This window comes from Phascolarctos cinereus, unplaced genomic scaffold (genome assembly GCF_003287225.1).
Source record: "Phascolarctos cinereus isolate Bilbo 61053 unplaced genomic scaffold, phaCin_HiC Scaffold_4;HRSCAF=312, whole genome shotgun sequence".
In the NCBI taxonomy this organism is placed as follows: Eukaryota; Metazoa; Chordata; class Mammalia; order Diprotodontia; family Phascolarctidae; genus Phascolarctos; species Phascolarctos cinereus.
In genome coordinates this window covers 267,020,082-267,038,925 of record NW_027555847.1, presented here as the reverse complement: position 1 = coordinate 267,038,925, position 18,844 = coordinate 267,020,082, and the positions used below count along the sequence as shown (strand labels likewise).

Genomic DNA, 18,844 nt, shown 5'->3' with positions numbered 1-18,844 from the left:
CATCTGTAAAACGAGAAGGCTTTAAAGTTCCTTTGGACTCTAAAAAATTCTGTGACCCATGTAACTCTGGCACCGTTCAGTGTGATGCTCCTATTCCCTGTTCCGACTTTGTTCCAGTTCCCATAGCTTTTGCTCTTGAGAGTTGGGGCTAGTCTGGGGCTGTCAGCTCCTTCCCCGCCCCTGGCAAAGGAATTGGGTGTGTCTCCGCCGCTGCCGCCACGCAGCTGCTACTGTCTATTCTGAAGCAGTCAAAGCAAAGAGTGCCTCTTTCCCAGCCAGCCGGTCTTTCTTGCTCTTTCTTGACCCTCCGGGCCCCATCATGCCCCGTTTCACTTTTCCCCCACTCCTGCTGCTTTCGCTGCTCCTGTGCTCCTGGTCTCATAGCTTGACAGGGGCAAACGACAGCGGTAACACCAATGAGTGCGGTCAGTGCATCCCGGAGAGCTGCGAGCCGGTGCGGTGCAAGGCTCCGGAGCTCTCGGTGCGGGACGACTGTGGATGCTGTGAGCAGTGCCTGGGCGCGGAGGGCGAGCTGTGCGGGGGCAGAGGTGGCGCGAGCCGGAGGCGCCAAGCCCGCTGCGGCCCGGGACTAGTCTGTGTAAGCCAGTCCCGGGAAGGGCTGGGGGCTGCGGCGTCCCAAGAGCCGTTGCCCGAGGAGTTGGAGGGCACGGGGCTGTGTGTGTGCAAGGAGGACGGCGCCGTGTGCGGCTCGGACGGCCGTTCCTACCAGAGCGTGTGCGCCCTGCACCTGCACAGCTGGATCTCGGTGAGGGCTGGCCGCGAGCGTGTCCACAAGGCTCACGATGGCGAGTGCAAATTGGGTGAGTCCTATATCGGACCAAGCTGGGGGATCCTGGGCAAGAAGGGATGGAGGAAAGAGCTGGGCAGCGAGAACCTGCCACGCGACTCCTCTTACCCTGGTGTGCGGCAACTCCTAACTGTATCCCGGACTTACAAAGGAAGGGGGTGGGAGGATGTCGGGGAAGAAGAGAAAAAAAGGCAGCTATCGAGTTCTTTCACAAAGTCCGGAGGCGATCCCCTCGCCTGGTCTCCTGGGCACGGCCCTTGCAGATCAAAAGTCCTGAAGATCTGGGGATAGAGGAAAATGCGGGAGCACGAAATTCACAGAAGGCTTTTTCCCAATGGGTTTAAACAAGTCAGAGATCCCCTTCATTTCTTTCCTCTCCTCCTGACGCTTGAGTGTCTCTCGACAAACTTGCCAGTGGGATGGAAATGCCAGACTTTTACGGTTTCGACAAACATCACTGTCGTTTTTATTTTTATTTTTGAGATGATAAAAGCACTCATAACTCTGGTGTTTGGATTTCTTAGGGACTGAACGGTGCAGTAATCCCGAATGACGTATGGGCTTCTTGCTAGGAAAGAATTTTTCATTCTCGGTTCTGGATCCGTGCAGTCCAACCTCCCATTATCCCCCTCCCTCTTGGGCTGGGTTGAACCACGCTAGCATTAAATTGATTCCTTTTCTTGGGAAGCAATGACTTCTGTAACTAACTGCTGTCCTTCAACATTGCATACCAGTCTTGGGCCGAGAAAATCTCGTAGACCTGAAAGGGTTTGTTTGTTCTGAAAATTAAGATTTCCTCCCTAAATGAAAGAAGTAGATGTATGTAATATAAAGATAACTTCAAAAATGTGCACATCTAATTCCTTTTGATCTTATATATTACTCTGAAGATAGATCGATGAATTAGGAAGATGTGATGGATAAACAAAGAATGCTTGGGTAAATTGAAAGGGATTAAAGAAATCAAAAGAACCGGAGATGAGACAAAAGAGATATTTAGGGAGCTATGAATAAAACCCTGTAGTTCTGTTGCGTTGTCTGTTAGGGGTATGCCTTCTTCCCACTCAGGGGCCCAGCTCTGGACTCAGACGGGAGAGCCTGATCCCAAAGAAAAGGGATCACACTTTTCTCTCACTCTCTGGCTTATCATTATGCCCCAACCCCAGAGTAAAACTACAGGGAAAAATCTCTAAATCAAAGGCTCGAAACGGCCCCTGTTTAGGTTTTCCCCTGGAAGATTAACAGAGACTTTAAAAAAAAGACTCAATATACAAAGTAGATCAGCTATAGGACAGCTATTTATCTCCTCCACTCAACCCATTACATCTAAAACGGGCTAAAACATCTAAAAAGTTTAGATAGTCCTTGTTAGTACTCAAGATGTTAAAGAAACAACTTTTTAAGTGCTATTTTTAGATTCATTTTTCTTGTACATCTCATAAACAGCATTTCTCAACAATTGATCCACAAGAATTTATCTCAGTGGAGAAACAATGAATGTTTTTCAGGACTCTGCTCATTAGATAAAAAAGAAACATTCACCTTTTCATTGTTTAAGACCTAGAGTGGGAGCATACTAGTATCCTAAGATAAATACTTCTTCATGGAAGCAACATGGTCTTAGTCTCAAAAATGTAAAATGAGGCAATAAGGTGTAGTGGCTAGAGTGCTAGAATTGTAGTCAGGAACATCTGGGTTCAAATTTTATGTCAAACAGTTACTATCTTTCAATCCCTGGGCCTCGGTGTCCTCATCTGTAAAATGAAGGAGTTCCTGCTAACTCTATATTTATGATCTTAATGATAAGAAGAGTTTCAGTGAAGTAAGTAGTTTGAGACTAACTTGGTCCTTCTTATGCTTAGCACTGAATTGAATTCCAAATCTGTTAGGAAAAGTTAGTATCCTCTTAAGGTATAGTGTGCTATATTGGAAGAACACTGAGTGAAATACTCAACTTAGCAATTAAACTCTAGCTTACCTTTTTAGAGTACTTTCACAGTATTCTCTCATGGGTGGCACAGTATATAGAGTGGCCCTCTGGTGTCATGAAGGCCTGAGTTCAAATCTAGCCTCATAAACTTACTAGCTGTGTGACCCCCAGATAAGTTGATTAATGCTCCAGTGTCTTTGCCAAGAAAACCACAAATGGGGTCACAGAGAATCAGACACAATTAAAAAACAAAGTTCTACCTTTCCCTTCCATCCTTTTGCATAGACTGCCCCCATTCCCAAATAGAATCCACTCCTTCATCTGTGGAATTCTTAGCTTTCTTCAATGCTTTAGCTGAGGTATCCTCTCTTATTGGACACCTTTCCTAATCCTCTTAGTTTTTAGTGTATTCTTTCTTCTCCCGATTTTGTATTTACACATGCTTGTATGTTCTTTCCCCCATAGTAGGTTATAAGCCTTTTGAGGGTAGGCACTGTTCCTTTGTATTCTCAGTTTCTAGCACAAGGCCTGGAACAGAACTGGCAAGCTTAATACATGTGAACCAAATTGTCGAAATAGAGTTAGGATAGGTATAATTTCTAATCATAGGTCTTATACCCATTAGCTGACTAAACCATGGCAAATAATCATTCTGAGCTTCTTTTTTCCTAGTATACTATAGTGACTAAAGTAATTGACTTGGAGTTAAGAAGATCTGGCTTTAAATTCTACGTCAGATGCTTACTAACAGTGTGAGCGCAGGCAAGTGACTGAACCTCTCTGAGCCTGGGTTTCCCTATCCTGTGTAACAGGATTAGCAATAGCATCAATCTGACAGATTGTACTGAGGATCAGATGAGATAATATGTGTAAAAGCCTTGTAAATCTTTTAGCACTTATATAAATGTGAAGTGTTACTAGTACTTGTAAAAGGGAGATGACAATAACACTTTCTTCCCAGGGCTGTTGTAAAGAAAGTGCTCTGTAAACCATTAAATGCTCCATAAATGTCAGTTATTATGGGAGTGCAGTTCTACACATCATCAAACTGAGGAAATTGAAGAGGCTAAATTTTAAATGCAATATTAATAATATCAGGATCAAATGTCAACCAGGGGTTTGGTATTTTCCACTTAAAAATTGCATATTTCTCTCTAGAATTTGTCATAATTTCTCTTTTGCATGGAGGCATATTTTGTTTCACTCCATGACAGTTTTCTGATAGGAGCAAGATAAAAATTGCAGCCAGAAGGGTCGTTTTATAGACCAGTAAGTACCTAATTATATGCTGACCCAGAGCAACCATTTATTCAGCCATAAACAGCAGGAACAGTGTTTTAACAGCCCCCTTTGGGAGGAGGGTTGAGTGCAGAAGACCTAAGCCTGAGTAGCAGCTGTTCTGCTTCCAGTATCTTTAATAAAACTGTCCCTTCTCATTTGCATGTTAAATTTTTTAAAATGAGGACATCAGGTTTTCTACAGGGGAAAAGATGTTAGGAAACATTGATTTAGCTTCTTCTTGTCTGAGTAACCACCATTACACAGAGCTATTTCATTCATGAAAGGCGGACACATCAAAAATCTATTTTCAGGTTTGTGGAATGATCAATATCCTTTCTATATTTTAAAACTTCTTGAATCGTATAATAAAACATTAAACACTTAATCAATGTCCTCTTTAGCTGATCTACAGTTGAAATAAAATAGTTGCACTACTTTACAAAAGCCCAGGTTTCTCCAGAACACAGTTTGAAAAAAGGCTGTATAATCTAAATCCTTATTTTGCAGTAATAATGCTGCTGCTGCTGCTGTTAATAACAACTCTTATTTACATATTGCTTTAAACGCTATTTAGTACTTTGCTTATAATAGCCTTGTAAGTCAGATAGTACAAATATAATCTCTATTTACTGCCAGATAAACTGAGGCTCATAGAAATTAAGCGATTAGTCTATTTTCAAACATCTAGCAAGTGTCAGAGCCAGTATTAAAATTGAGGTTTACTAATTCCAGTTTTAGAACTCTTCCAGTTAAACATTTTGCTTCCCTGGATTTAACATCCCTCCCCAAAGGGGAGTAATTTGGAGGGTAAATGGGAAGGCATTGGTATGTTGAATTTTCTAAATTATGAATATTAATAAATTTAAGTGCTTTGCTATTAGGTTGTTGTCTGGAAAGGTCATCTTTGCCGACTTCCAATACCTCGTAAAAACCCTAGTTGTTCTTTGTGAATATGTAATAAGGAATTGGTCTGGGATAGGTGGGGTTCGCTTTGGAGATGACTGGAGTTGATGGGGAATGGCAGATGAAGAAGCAAACTGGATGTCAGAGGATCTCATGATTAAAGAAGTGTATGAAGAGAATGAATTAGTTATAGACTTTAGAGCTAGACCTAAGCTGGAAAACCTGTGATGGCTAGAAATCTAATTAGGCATTATAACTCAGAATAAACTGAGTTGGAGAGTAGATGAATAGTAACAGTTGTAAATATTCTATTTATCTAATCCCTTCACCAAAAGGAGCAGGGCCATCTCCAGTTATCTGATCTATATCTTGCCACTGGACCCAGAGGGCTCTGGAGGAGAAGGTGAGGCTGGTGACTTTGCACAGCCCTCTCTCATTTAAATCCAATTCACTTGCAAGTCATGGCATCAACTTCCTGATGTCATGGTCCTCTTCGAGAATGAAGAACAAATAGTAGCAACCAAAAGAAAAACAGGTATGAATGCCCAATAGACTCAGCATCCTAGATTCTGTAAAGTGGTAGTTAGTAACTGAGGTATAAAGATATCCTGAATAGGAAAGGAAATACCTATTGAAAGGTGTACAATAGGCAGGGAAAGTATGCCCTAGTGGACTCTCTGGAAGGTGGCAGTAAAAGTGCACTAGCTCTCAGATATGTATATCTGGAAGAGATCTCAGGGGCCATGAACCCCTTCATTATGCTTTCAAAAGACAAGATAAAACACTGAATGAAAGCTAGTAACAGTCAAAGCATTGTTGTGGTGAAACTAATTGAAGGTTATTTCCTCTGAATCTGATGAGGAAACTAAGGTGCAGAAAAGTTCAGTGACTATACCAAGGTCATATAGGTAGTAAGTGTCATGATTTGAACCTTAGGTCCTTTAAATATAAAGTTAGTGTTCTTTTTTACTGTATCATGCTGACTATTCAGGTCTTTAAGAGACAGAAAAGAATTCAAAATAATTCTTGGCTAGATTCACTACAGGAAAACTCTGTCACTACCTTTCATTCAGTTTTTTATGTTGTCTTTTTCTAATTAATACAAATTACACAAGATAATATTGATTTGAATCTCACCTTTTGTGGTAAATGTAGTGCTAATACATTTAATTAAACATTTATCTGTGTTCTAGTAGAAACTGTTTTTGGTTAAATTTCAATCACTAATGAATCTAATTGTAATTTTAATACTTGAAAAACTGAATAATTATTAAGTTTGTTAAGGTATGCTATTTGGTTTCATTGAATTTTTTTCTCACATCCCACAAAGGAGTATTCTCTGATTCAGCATTTATAATAATGCTTTCTCCATTACTGGCATTGCCATTCCAAAGTAAATTTCTTTTACATCCTAGTGTTAAATTTTATATCTTTTGCTTCATGTACTTGTAACTAAAAGACATGGGCATGAGTGCTAGGACTGTTACTTATAAACTTGGTAACCTTGAACAAGTTACCTGAGAAAGGTCAAATTTACTTTCCTGAACTGGTGTCCAGTTTACCTAATTAATTCTTGCTGAGCAAATAGAACAAGCAGAGCTGGCTGAAGTTAGAGGTAGCTGGTAGCTTAGTGTATAGAGCTCTGTCCCTGGAGTCAAGAAAGCCTGAACTGATATTTGGACTCAGACATTAGCTATGTGACCCTGGGCAAGTCACTTAAACTCTGTTTACCTCAGTTTCTTCAACTACAAAATGAGAATAATAATAGTACCTACCTGGTAGGGTTGTTATCAGCATCAAAGAGGTAATGTTTGTAAAAGCACTTAGCACAGTGTCTGGCCCTTAGTAGGCACTATATAAATGCTTTTCCCCTCCCTTTTCCCCATTGAGATGAAAGAAGGTCTTTTAGTGCACCTGAAAGAAGAGACTGCCACCTTGAGGGAGAGGATCTAAAAATATTAGATCACCCTGGTGGTTTGTATATGGTCTGCTGGGGTAGGAGTACTGACTAGATATTGTGGTCTCTATGGTTACTAAAGGGGGGGGGCTTCTGTCCCTCAGATCTGCTTCTCTGTGGGCAACACTAATTCAATTTCAGAGGATGTGAGGAGTTGTAGTATTACCAACTAGACCTTAGCTCTGAGCCCCCACCATGTTGTAGTTTAATAAGTGCTAGGAATGTAACTTTGGCATAACAGTAGCAAATTTCCATAGAAACACAAACGTTGAAATAATGCATACAGTATTTTTACTCTTAGTATAAAATCAATCAGAAAGTAAACAACACCTAGTAAACAATAGACAATGCCTAATAGTAAATAGTAAAAATAGTAAATGTCTACCATGTGGCTAGATCCTGTAATTCTTCCCCTGCCTCGCCCCCATAGGCACAGTATAGCATCAGACCTAGAGTTCTAGGACCTACACTGGTTGAGTCCTCTCTCTTAAACAGACAAAAACGTGTAACAACACAGTTCTTAAAAGAGACTTGATTCTCACTTCCCATGGTACTGATCACCAGGTACAAAAGATCCGAAATTAGGGTCTCAGCTCACTCATGATATGAAAGCTGGTATGTGGAATTTGAAGTTGAGTTGTAGTTGGAGTTGCAGTGTTCTGTCTCTGTTGTCTTCCACATCTCTTGAAAGGAGAATATTTTGTTTTACTGTCTATTTTCTGGGACCAAGACTGGTCATTGTAGTTAATCTGAGTTCACCAGAATCAACATGTTTAAAAATTTTCTTTCCACCAAGATAACTGATAATTGCTCAAAACTTAAAAAGAAATTATCTGGAAAATTTAATTATGTGGAAAAACTTCAGTGATGCAGAATATGTCATATATTTATGATATGTGAAAACATTCATGCATGTGTACCTTCATATAGCTTGAATGAGGTTATATTCATGAAGTAAAAGATACTTAAAACCCATTTACATTTACCTGCTACAATTTCTCCCACTTATGATTTTCTCATAATCCATCTATCATAAATTGTGAGGCCCCTGGGGGTAAGAGGAGGACACTTTTTAATGTAAGGAAAACAAAAGTCTTCTTATCATTCTTTTCCAAATCCCTCATTATAAAGAGGAAATTGGAATTTTCTTTTCAGAAATATCTAATGAATTCACCCTGAGGTGCCTCAGGCTCCAGATTCAGCTCAGAATGAATACTCTCAAACTATAATATTGCCAATTATACCTTTACTCAGACCATCAAAAGATATGAGAACATTATTGACTAAGGGTGCAGGACAAAAAAAAATTGGACTTAATAACAATTATATTCAGGTATGACTCCCCTTGCCTCTTTCTGTCCGTCACTGAGGCTTGTCCTAGGTTTTGATAACTGCAATAACCAATGGTAAGGGCCTTTGCAGAGGTGTGCTGCCATTCTTGGAAAGCTGAGGTTGAGTTAGAGCAGCTAGTGCTTTGGTGAGATAGTACATTTCTAGTGTATGGGGATGAGCAAGTTAAGGTATCTTTTTTTTTTTTAAAAGAAGTCCATTCCTTCTTTCAGTTATCTTTGCCTTCTTAGCTTGATTTCTTTAGTGACCAGGACCCACGTGGATCCAAAGGATAAAGCTTAAGCACAAAGCTTGCTACACTCTGGTCTTCTTAAAACAGCACTTTGGTCAGGTCTTCAATCAAATTGGTTAGCTTTTCTTGTCAATAAATGAGGGATAAGGGGCTGCCCAAAACTGAATAACCCTCTGATTGCTGGATTTCCTTCTTGTTGCTGGGCAGAGAACAGCCTAGTGAAATCCTTAGAGTCTCATTACTAGAAGGTTGGCTACCAAGTGATGACCTTAGGCCAGGAAACTCATGAAATAGTCAACTAAAAAACGGAAGATTTTCAACCTACATTTGTACATTGAGGACCCATATGGATATAGCCACAGGATGTTAGAGTGTTTGTTGCTTCCTACAGGCAAGGAGAGGCCTTACGGTCTAATGGAAGTGAGCCAGTGTTGGAACCTGTTGGAACCGCAAAGACTTGGCTTCAAGTTCTGACTTTGATAGGTAATGGCTATGTCGCTTCAGGCAAATCATTTAACCTCTCATTGTTCTAGGATCTCTTTAAAATTAGAGAACTCAGACCTGCTTCCTTAGAGGAAGTTCCTTACCAGATGTTTCTTATACTAATGAAATGGATGCAGAACTTAGACTTTATAGATAAGTGTGTACTATTGGTTTATTTGCAGAAAACCTTTTATAAATCCAGGGAAACATTTTGGGTTATTCAAAATCAACTGATTTGTCAGAGTATGGTGAAGGCATTATTAGCAATGAGATTACCATTTGCCTTAGAATGAGCAGGATAAAGCTAACGTGAAATATTTGAAAAGTGTGCTTTGGCGGCTGAAAGGCTAAGAAAGGTAATGTTATTTGTTCTTTACTGACTAGGGATTTGTTTATCTGTCTAACTCAAGTCAATGCTAATAGTCCTCGTGGATTTGACTCCTAAGTGTTTCTCTGATTTTTAGGACTGTTGTAGATAGGCTAGAGTTACTTAAATGTGAGTTTGTTCTTAAATCCTTGGTGGAAGGTTTGCATTTATTCCTAACAGATGTTTTTTCCCCACTGCATAATTTTCTACTATATTAAGTCTGCAGAGTAATATGATATAATATAAAAAGTAATTTGCTTTATCTATTACAACAACAACTACTACTACTTCTTCTACTATTACTACTACTACTACTACTACTACTTCTATTACTACTATTGTTGAGGTTTAGTTGGGAGAGCTGGTTCAGCTGTGAAAGAATTCACTTAGACCTCTATAACCATTGGGAGCTTTATTAACAGAAAAGCAGCAGGCTAGCTCTGGAAAGAGGACTAGCAACTTAAAGAGGGACAGGAACAAGTTTTATAAGGACAGGATGAGAAGTTGGTTGCTTACAAGATAGTTTTACAAGTTTTATAGGGGTTAAAGATTAGAGACAGGTCAAGAAAGGATTTTATGACATAGGATGAGGGAGATGAAGAGAATTCTTTATGGTTTACAGGGCATGAGGGCACAGGTTAAAAATTAAAGGACAGGGGAACATAAGATAAGGGACATAAAAGCGACTCTTTTGGTACAGGTTAAAGATAAAGGGGAAAGGACTTTAGGATGCCTTTCAAGTTACAGAATAAACTGGGGTTTCACAAAGTACTGGAAAAGCAACATTAATATTCTCTTAATCTTTAGGGCACTGTATGTCTTCTGCCTCACTGCTACTACTACTACTACTGCTACTACTACTACTACTACTACTACTACTACTACTACTACTACTACTACTACTACTACTATAACTAGCTAACATTTATATAGTGCCTACAGTTTGCTAGGCACTGTGCTAAGCACTTTAAGATTATTATCTCATTTGACTTTCTGGGAGGTAGGTGTTATTGTTATCTCCATTTTACAGATGAGCAAACTAAAGTAAATAGGTAAGTGACTTGCTCAGGGTCACACAGCAAGGAAGTATCTAAGGCCAGGATTTGAACTCAGGTCTTCCTGACTCTGGATCCAGTGCTCTGAGTGAACTAAAAGTTGTTCTTTCTAGCTTTATTGTGTCCTAATACTACTATGGTGGGAAGCAAGCATCTCACTCTCAATTTTCCACGTTGCGAATCTTATGAAAAGTGGTATGGCAGCTTAATTTAGTAATAGTAGTTCTCGTAATTTTTTAAACCTCAATCACAGCCAGCCACGTTGAAGTAAAAATAGGGACTTTTTCAGAATTTGCATAAATTCTGTGTAAACCCAGAAAGAAAGGTAGCATTGAAACCATCTGCTTGATTTAAAGCTGAAATATAAAATTATGCTACTAGCATTTCCAAAAATACTGTCAAATGATATGACTTTTTTTTTTTAATTTAAGAACTGCTATTTGTTTCCCACTCTATTTATAAGCTGATATTTCTGGTTTGGACTAAGTTTAAAATGCGGTATCAGATACATAAAATCACATGAGTAGATGGGTTTCTTGGCCTTTGAGATCTCCTTCCTGAGGAGGAAAGAGCCTGAAAAGAGGCCTGTAGAAAAGATTTGTGGCATCCTGATACCTTACTTCCTGGTTCTGGCTATTGATGTAGTCCAAAGATAACAAGTCATTTTGGTGTGAATAGTAGCAAAATGAATGCCCTTTGGGTGTGTTTGTGTTTGTTTGTTTTGTTGGGCAATACAGTTTTTATAGAGATTTCTCCAAGCCACCGAGATGATAATCCAAGTCAAAAAGGGAACCTTAAAAATATCTCTGTTTTGATTGTATTGAATATTTTTTAGTAACATTTTCATGCAAAGCAGGATTACATCCAATTCTTCTTTTAGTTGTTTCCTTATAATTTCCTGCAAGCTCTCTTTGGTCCCCACGACTCTCCTGGGATTGTCCTTACAAAATGTTGCCAATATCAGCTTCATTATAGCTATTCCTTTGTCTTTTCTTTCATCTTCATTTTTTGCACCCTCTCTCAGGTACCATTCTTCTGCTTTTATTTTTTAAAATGTTTTGTTGATTAATTTTGTTTCTAAATAATAATAATTTCCAGATAGCCTCTCTAAAAATAACAACAACAAAATAGGTAAGCAAAATCAGTTAATACTGTAACTGAGTCTGGGAGTGAATACAACATTCTGCACTCATGGTCCCCTGCCCTTTTACTCAGAGGTTCCTTCTTTTGGAACTGATCTCTTCCCTTGATTTTTGAAATAATCCATGTCCCTGATGTTCTTCTGTCTTCTCCAACTATTCCTTCTCAATTTTTATTAATAACTTCTCATTTTCTCTTGCTATCAAACTGTGGATATTCCCTTTTTTCTCTCTGAGCTACATTCTCTTTCTCTCAGATGGCGTTTCTGTTACCACGGCTTCAACTTTTGTGTCCATGCTTGTGAAAAAGTTGTTTTGTTGCTTAATAATAATAACAAAAAAAACTTCATTTTAAATTTATTTGGATATTATGTTTTAGGAAGAGACATGGTCCTTGTAAGAGAAGAACATCTATATTCAAGGCAGGCTAATCCTATATGTGCCATAAGCCAATAGACAATTTTTTTTTAAAGGCAATTGGGGCTAAGTGACTTGCCCAGAGTCACACAGCTAGTAAGTGTCAAGTGTTTGGTCTGAGTCCAGATTTGAACTTAGGTCCTCCTGACTTCAGGGCTGGTGCTCTATCCAGTGTACCACCTAGCTGCCCCAAGCCAACAGATAGATATTTGGAAGTTAGATATGGGGAGTGGGAAGCCACAAAGGAAGGAGGGAAGTGGGTCAGAGGACTGAGCCAGGTTCATTGTTTGGAAGGAGAAAACTCTTTCCAAAGACAATGATGAGCAGTTATTCTGTTCATATCCAGACACATAAGGTGACTTGGTGTTTGTCTATTTTGGTTTTGGCCATGCTACACAGAAGGGAAAAATACAAGTCAGAAAGAAAGGGAGGAATTACTTAAATAGAAATAAGGAAGCTCAGGAAGCAGTGGTAGTTAAATCTCTGCCCAAGGCTATGAAGAACTTGGTCTTTCAACTCTCAGTGAAACTAGAGTTGAGCTCAGGACGAGCTTGACAGCTCCCAAATCCAGTAGGTGAGAGCAGAGGAGCTGGGGGGAATGGTTAGATCATCTTTTTAATTAGACTAAATGGAAACAGCTAGCAGCCCATTAATTTTTGATGCCAAGCTACCTTAAAACCCAAAAGCAAACTGGAGGGGTTTTTTGCAGGAAGAACTTTTGGCTGCAAATTGAAAGATTCAGAAGAAATTCTACTTAAGCTTGGTGGGAAACCAGTCGTGAGACTGAGAAGTATTGAGAATAGTTAAAATGATGGGGCAGCTAGGTGGCGCAGTGGATAAAGCTCAGGCTTTGGAGTCTGGCACCTGAGTTCAAATGCGACCTCAGACAGTTGACCCTGGGCAAGTCACTTAACCCCGATTACCTCACCAAAAAACCAAAACAAACAAAAGAAGAGAGTAGTTAAAATGAGATCTTGCTCTAGTTGCATTTTTGTAAATATGACCGGTAAATATTTATACCTAATGATATTGAGTCATCAACATCATAGTAGGTTCAGCAAACTACAGTGAGAAAAGCACCATTCAGCCACATTTGGGTAGTCAAGTATGGTAGAAAAAAAGCATTAGACTAGAACTTAAGGGACCTAGGTCCTTCTGGTTCTGCCACCAACTAACTATGAGGTCTTGGTCAAGTCAGTTAACTTCTTTGGACTCTTCAATCATGTCATTTAGAAAATTATAAAACTTGGGGCAGCGAGGTGGCACAGTGGATAGAGCACCGGCCGTGAAGTCAGGAGGACCTGAGCTCAAATCTGACCTTAGACCAAACACTTGTCACTTACTAGCTGTGTGACCTTGGGCAAGTCACTTAACTCCAACTGCCTTAAAAAAAAGGAAAAAAAAGAAAATTATAAAACTTTAGATTACAAAAAATCTGAGATCCCCTTCAGCCTGAATTTAGGTGACTTCTTGTTGCTCTCTGAGCCTCCTACAGAACCTATAGTTTGTACTACATAATCTAGAACAATTACTTGTCTTGTAGTGACTCCTATTCGTGTGTATATGTCCGCTGTCTACAGTACTTATTTTGACAATTTGCAAAATCATAGAATTTCATACTTGGAAAAGACCTCAGAGCCCATCAGTTGAAGTCTATAAAATATTGCCATCCTATAGTCATCCAGAGTTTGCTTAAGGACCTATAATGAAGGGGATACACTATTAGTGCTCAAACAACCCATTGTACTTTTGGACAACACAGATTTTATCTTAGTTTTAATTTGAAAAAGAGGAAGTAAAATTAGGCTTTAAAAATACATAGTAGAATAGAAAAAGAGGATTGTACATGAAACTCCCCTTTTCCTCCTTCCTTCCCTCCATCCCTCCCTTCCTCCTTTTCTTCCTTCTTCCCTCCCTCTCTCCCTCCTTCCCTTCCTTCCTTCCTTTCCTACCTCTCCCCTCCATACCTAGTTACCTCCAATTAAAGAAAAAAGGGAAAGAAAACAAAGCCCTTATAAGAAATACACAAAACAATTCTCTCATTGGCCCAGTCTGAAAATATGTGCCTCATTTTGAAATTCTGCATATTTAGTCCATTGCCTCTTGGTGATAGATAGCATTCTTCATCGTAGGTACTCTGGAATCATATCTGGTCACTATGCTAATCAGAGCTCATTTCACCCTGCATCAGTTGATACAAGTCCTCCCAGGTCCTAAGACAAAAATATCTAACATTTTAACTGTTCTTTCCAGCTTTGTGCATCTACAAATTTAATATGTATTTCTTTAAACAACCCTGGATTGAGTACAGACCTTGAGGCACTTCACTAGAGACCTCCATTGAAGTTGATATTGGCCTATTCATAACTGTTTGTTGGGTCCCTAGTGCTACTTCTTGATGAAGCTATGTTAGACCACTTCCTTTTCTAGACATTCACTAATCATCCCTTTCAATAACATGTATTAGGATTTTTTTTCACCAGGAATCAAAATTCAGTGGGCCTATTGTTTCAGCCTGCATTTTATTCCATTTAAAAAAAAAAGATAAGGATATCTGCCCTTTTCTAATCCTCCTATTCTCTACAATCTTTCAAAGGTCACTCACGTTGTACCCCTCAGTAATATGAGAGTTTTTTCATCTGTGCCCAGTAACTCGAACTCATTAAAGGCAGCTGTGTGCCCTCTTCCTATTTCCTTTTTTATTTTTAGTATCAACTTCTCACTAGACAGTTTTGTTCTGTCCATTCCAGTCTAAAAGTAATTTTCTTCAACAGAAAAAAAGGGGGAAAAAAGCCTCCTCTTTGTCATTTGCTTTCATTATCTTATCCACCCTGAAAAGTGGTCCTATCCTTTGCTTAGCCTATTCTTTCCCCTCAGTTTTAAAAAAAATTCCTATTTATTGTCCTAACATGATGATAAGTGACTCAGATAGAATGGAGAGAGAAAGAATGGAGACATGAAAGGTTATTTATTCATATATTATCCGTCTTTGGTCTCATATCTCTGTTCCTGAAAGGTAGGTACCACATTTAACTTAAACTGGGTGCTATGTATCCCGTGGTTATTTAAGAAGTATCTGATTGATGATGATGCAGTAGCTACAATTATCAGACAGTTCATGTAACAAAAGAACAGGAGGAATAGCTTTAAAAAAGAGTTAGTAAGCTGAGTAAATAAAATATTTTGGAGAGGCACATTGGCCTTCCATATAAGTCTGACATCCCCTATAGGTCTGATCTCCTGTGTGATACCAGGTATTCTGAAAAGCAGATGTAAAACCTTGCTGATTTCCCTTAATTATGAAGAAGACCACTATGACAGTGCAAAGTTTACATGGTATAATATTTTTTTAAAGAAACACAATTTTAGGGGCTCTACTTACAGAAGAAGCATTGATAGAGAATAGAAATGGAGAATGTTTTTATCCTTCCAGGGCTTAATATGAAAGGCATTAATAATGAATACTTTTATTTTTTCAATTTATTTATTTTTAATTTATGGAATAAAACAAGCATTCCATAACATAGTATAATAAAAAAGATGATTGCACATGAAACTACAAATCTGTTATGTACAACTTGCTATTTCTTTTAAATATATAATAAAATTATCATGTAAATTTCTTTTTTTCTTCCCTTCCCCCACCCCACCCTACATATACATTTATATATATATATATATATGTGTATATATATATATACATATATATATATATATATAAATGTATATGTATGTAAAATTATTCTATACACACTTCCATTTATCAATTCTTTCTCTGGATGCAGATAGCATCTTTCTTCATATGTCCTTTACAGTTTAGGTATTTATAATAGTCAAAATGACTTAGTCATTCTCAGAACAGTATTGCTGTTACTATATACAATGTGGCTCTGCTCAATTTGCTCTTCATTATTTTGTGTAAGTCTTTTCATATTTTTCTAACATTACTGAGCTCATCATTTCTTATAGCACAGTAGTATTCCATCACAATCATATACTATGACTTGTTTAGCCATTCCCAAATTGATGGGCATCCTTGTAATTTCCAGTTCTTTGAATATTTTTATTGCTGGCTACAGATTCTTACTCTATTAATTTCATAGTATAAAGGCAAATTTGAGACAAAGGCTGATTTAGAATAATCACATTCCAAATTAATGGACTCTAAATCAATGAAGTTTTATGATAATTTGAAGCCACACACAGGGAATCTGGGTTTATTTCTCTAATATCACTTTCCCGAAATGTTTCAGAGGCAATGGCCAGAGTCTGAGATATAAAATTAACCCCAGTGGATAGAGGGAATAGGAGTATTTAATTTTATAACATGTTTGAGACAGCTAGGTCTTAATCGCTCTTGGCTTGATTATAAGAAGAGGTATTAAAACTGCATGCCTAGCTCCTGTTAACTGAATAGAAATAACAGAATCTCCTAGTTAGAAGGGACCAGACAGCATATAGTCTAAGCTGAAGCTGAGTAAAATTCTTTAATACACTATTCATGAGAGATGGTCACCTAGCCTCCTGCTTGAAGACTTGCAGGAATGGGAAGCATGGTGCACTGAAAAAATTCTGGTCTTGAAGTCAGGAGAGACCCAGATTCAAAACCCATCACTTACTGGTTGTATGACCTTGTACAAATCTTTTAAACTTTCTGAGCCTCAATTTCCTCATCTGTAAAATGGGAGTAGTATTACAATGAGCGGCATCAGGGGAAAGCGTATAGAAGAAAGACCTTGGAGTAGGCAAGTCACTTTACCTTTCTGTACCTCTGTTTCCTTACCTGTAAAATGAGGGAGTTAGATTTGATTATCTTTAAGGTCATTTCCAGCTCTACAAATGTGATTCTTTGACAGTTCTGCTTCCATAATGGATCAACAAGCATTTGTGCCCAAGGGCAAGTCACTTACCTCCTCAGACCATTACCTGCTTTGAGGGAGGGAGGTAGCATGCTGCAATGTTGGCTTTAAAGTCAGAGGACCGAAGTTAAAATCCTGGCTCTGTGACTTAGTACTTATGCGACCTGGGATAAATCATTTAACTTTTCTGGGCCTCAGTTGTATCATCTGTAAAATGATGGAGTTGGACAAGACAATCTCAAAGGCATCTTCTAGCCAACAAACTCTAATACTATTTTTTTTTTGAAGAAGTCAAGTTTAAGTGCCTTGCTCAGGTCACACAGCTAGTGAGTGCCTGAGGTCAAATTTGAACCCAGGTCTTCCTGACTCCAGGGCCAGTGCTCTATCCACTGTGCTAGCTAATTTCCCCTCATACACACACACACACACACACACACACACACACACACACACACGTGTGTGTGTGTGTGTGTATATATATATATATATATATAAAATTACACTTTATTTTAACATTCTTTAAAATTTTTTGAATTCCAAATTTTAAAAGGTTATCATGAGGAAATTGTTTTATAAACTTCAAATTGTTGTATAGATTAGTGTTTTTTTTTTATTAATCGCTGAGGTGGCCCATTCCATTTTGGGACAGTGCTAATTATTAGGAAGTTCTACCTTATGTTGAACTCTTTTCAATGTTCACCAATGGCTCCCATTTCTGCCCCTCTTGGTTCTAGTGGAGCAAGCCTGATCCATTTAAATACTTGAAGACTGATGTTAGGTCACTCCCAAGACTTCTGTTCACTAGGACAAGCATCCTCATTTTCTTACATTGATCCTCATATCCCATAATCCCTTGCCATGTAGGTCACCCTGCTCTGGATATCCTCTACATCAGGCCTGCACAACATATGGCTACTGGCCAAAGGATTTTGGGTGGCTGTCATGTGATTTGCAGCAACCAACCATCATCAGTTTGAATGAGACAGACTGTGGATTGTCATCTACATTGTCATTATTGTACATAGAGCTCAAACTGCACAGAGTACAATGGAACTGTTAGACCCTCTTTTTTTGGAATCAAGACCTTTATCAATATATCCTGTTAGCTTTTTTGCATGCCACATTGTACTTTTCACTCTCACCGAATGTAGAGGACACTGAAACTGTGCTTTTTTTCCACATGCATTTTTGTGTAGCTAAACCCACCTTCCAATCTATTCTTATGCAGTTTACTATTTTTTAACCTAAGATTCTGGGTTTATCCCCTTACATTTCATTTTATTAGATTCAATAAAACATTCTAGCTTGTTGATGTATCTTTTTGGATTCTATGTGTTAGCCACCCCTCCTAACATTGAGTAATAGAAAAAGTTGATATGCATGCAATGGATAACTTTAGATATGAAACACATAATGGATAAATCACTGTATAAAATAAGGCCAAAGATAGATCCCTGGGGATTTTACTACCAATCATTTTTCTAACTGTCATAGTTCTATTTATTGCTTTTATTTGAACTCGCTAAATTCTGAATGGACCTGACTATATGAAATAACCTACATATTGTCATCTTTTCCATTTGACTTTGCCAGATATTTTGGTGAAATCTGGATAAACTATGTTGATGGTATTCTTCTGACCTATTTGTCCAGTAACCTTGTCAAAAATGGTACTCACTGACTCTAAAGATTACATCACATTTAAAAATTCTCGCAACCCACCTACGTTATAACATTTTCTATCAATTTTTAGAAAAAAGGGCAGGACAGTATAGTGTACAAACTCTAGGTCAATAATCTTCGTTCCAATTCTTGGTAAAATATAGAATACATTATTATTAAAGGAATGATTAGTGAACATCTACAAAAGGAAGCTATAGTCACAAAGACCTAGTAAAATTTCATCAAGAAGAGCTCATGCCAGACTAATCTGATTTACTTTTTTTTCTAGGTAGATGGGGGGGTGGTGGTAGAGATAAAATAGTATATAAGGGGAATGGTATAGATAAATTTTACTTGGATTTTAGCAAAGCATTTGACAATGTTGCTCTAGGAAAAAAGGG

The 18,844-nt window shown here is 38.3% G+C and overlaps 1 protein-coding gene across 1 annotated transcript in view; it reads left to right on the top strand.

The window, feature by feature from the left end:
- The first annotated feature begins 206 nt into the window (after positions 1-206).
- IGFBPL1 (insulin like growth factor binding protein like 1) overlaps positions 207-18,844 on the top strand; it is a 66,973-nt gene continuing 48,335 nt past the window's right edge. Inside the window, exon 1 of the mRNA XM_021004599.2 lies at positions 207-821. Within this exon, the coding sequence (XP_020860258.1) occupies positions 320-821 (502 nt within the window). The 5' untranslated portion in view covers positions 207-319. The remainder of the gene's footprint in view (positions 822-18,844) is intronic.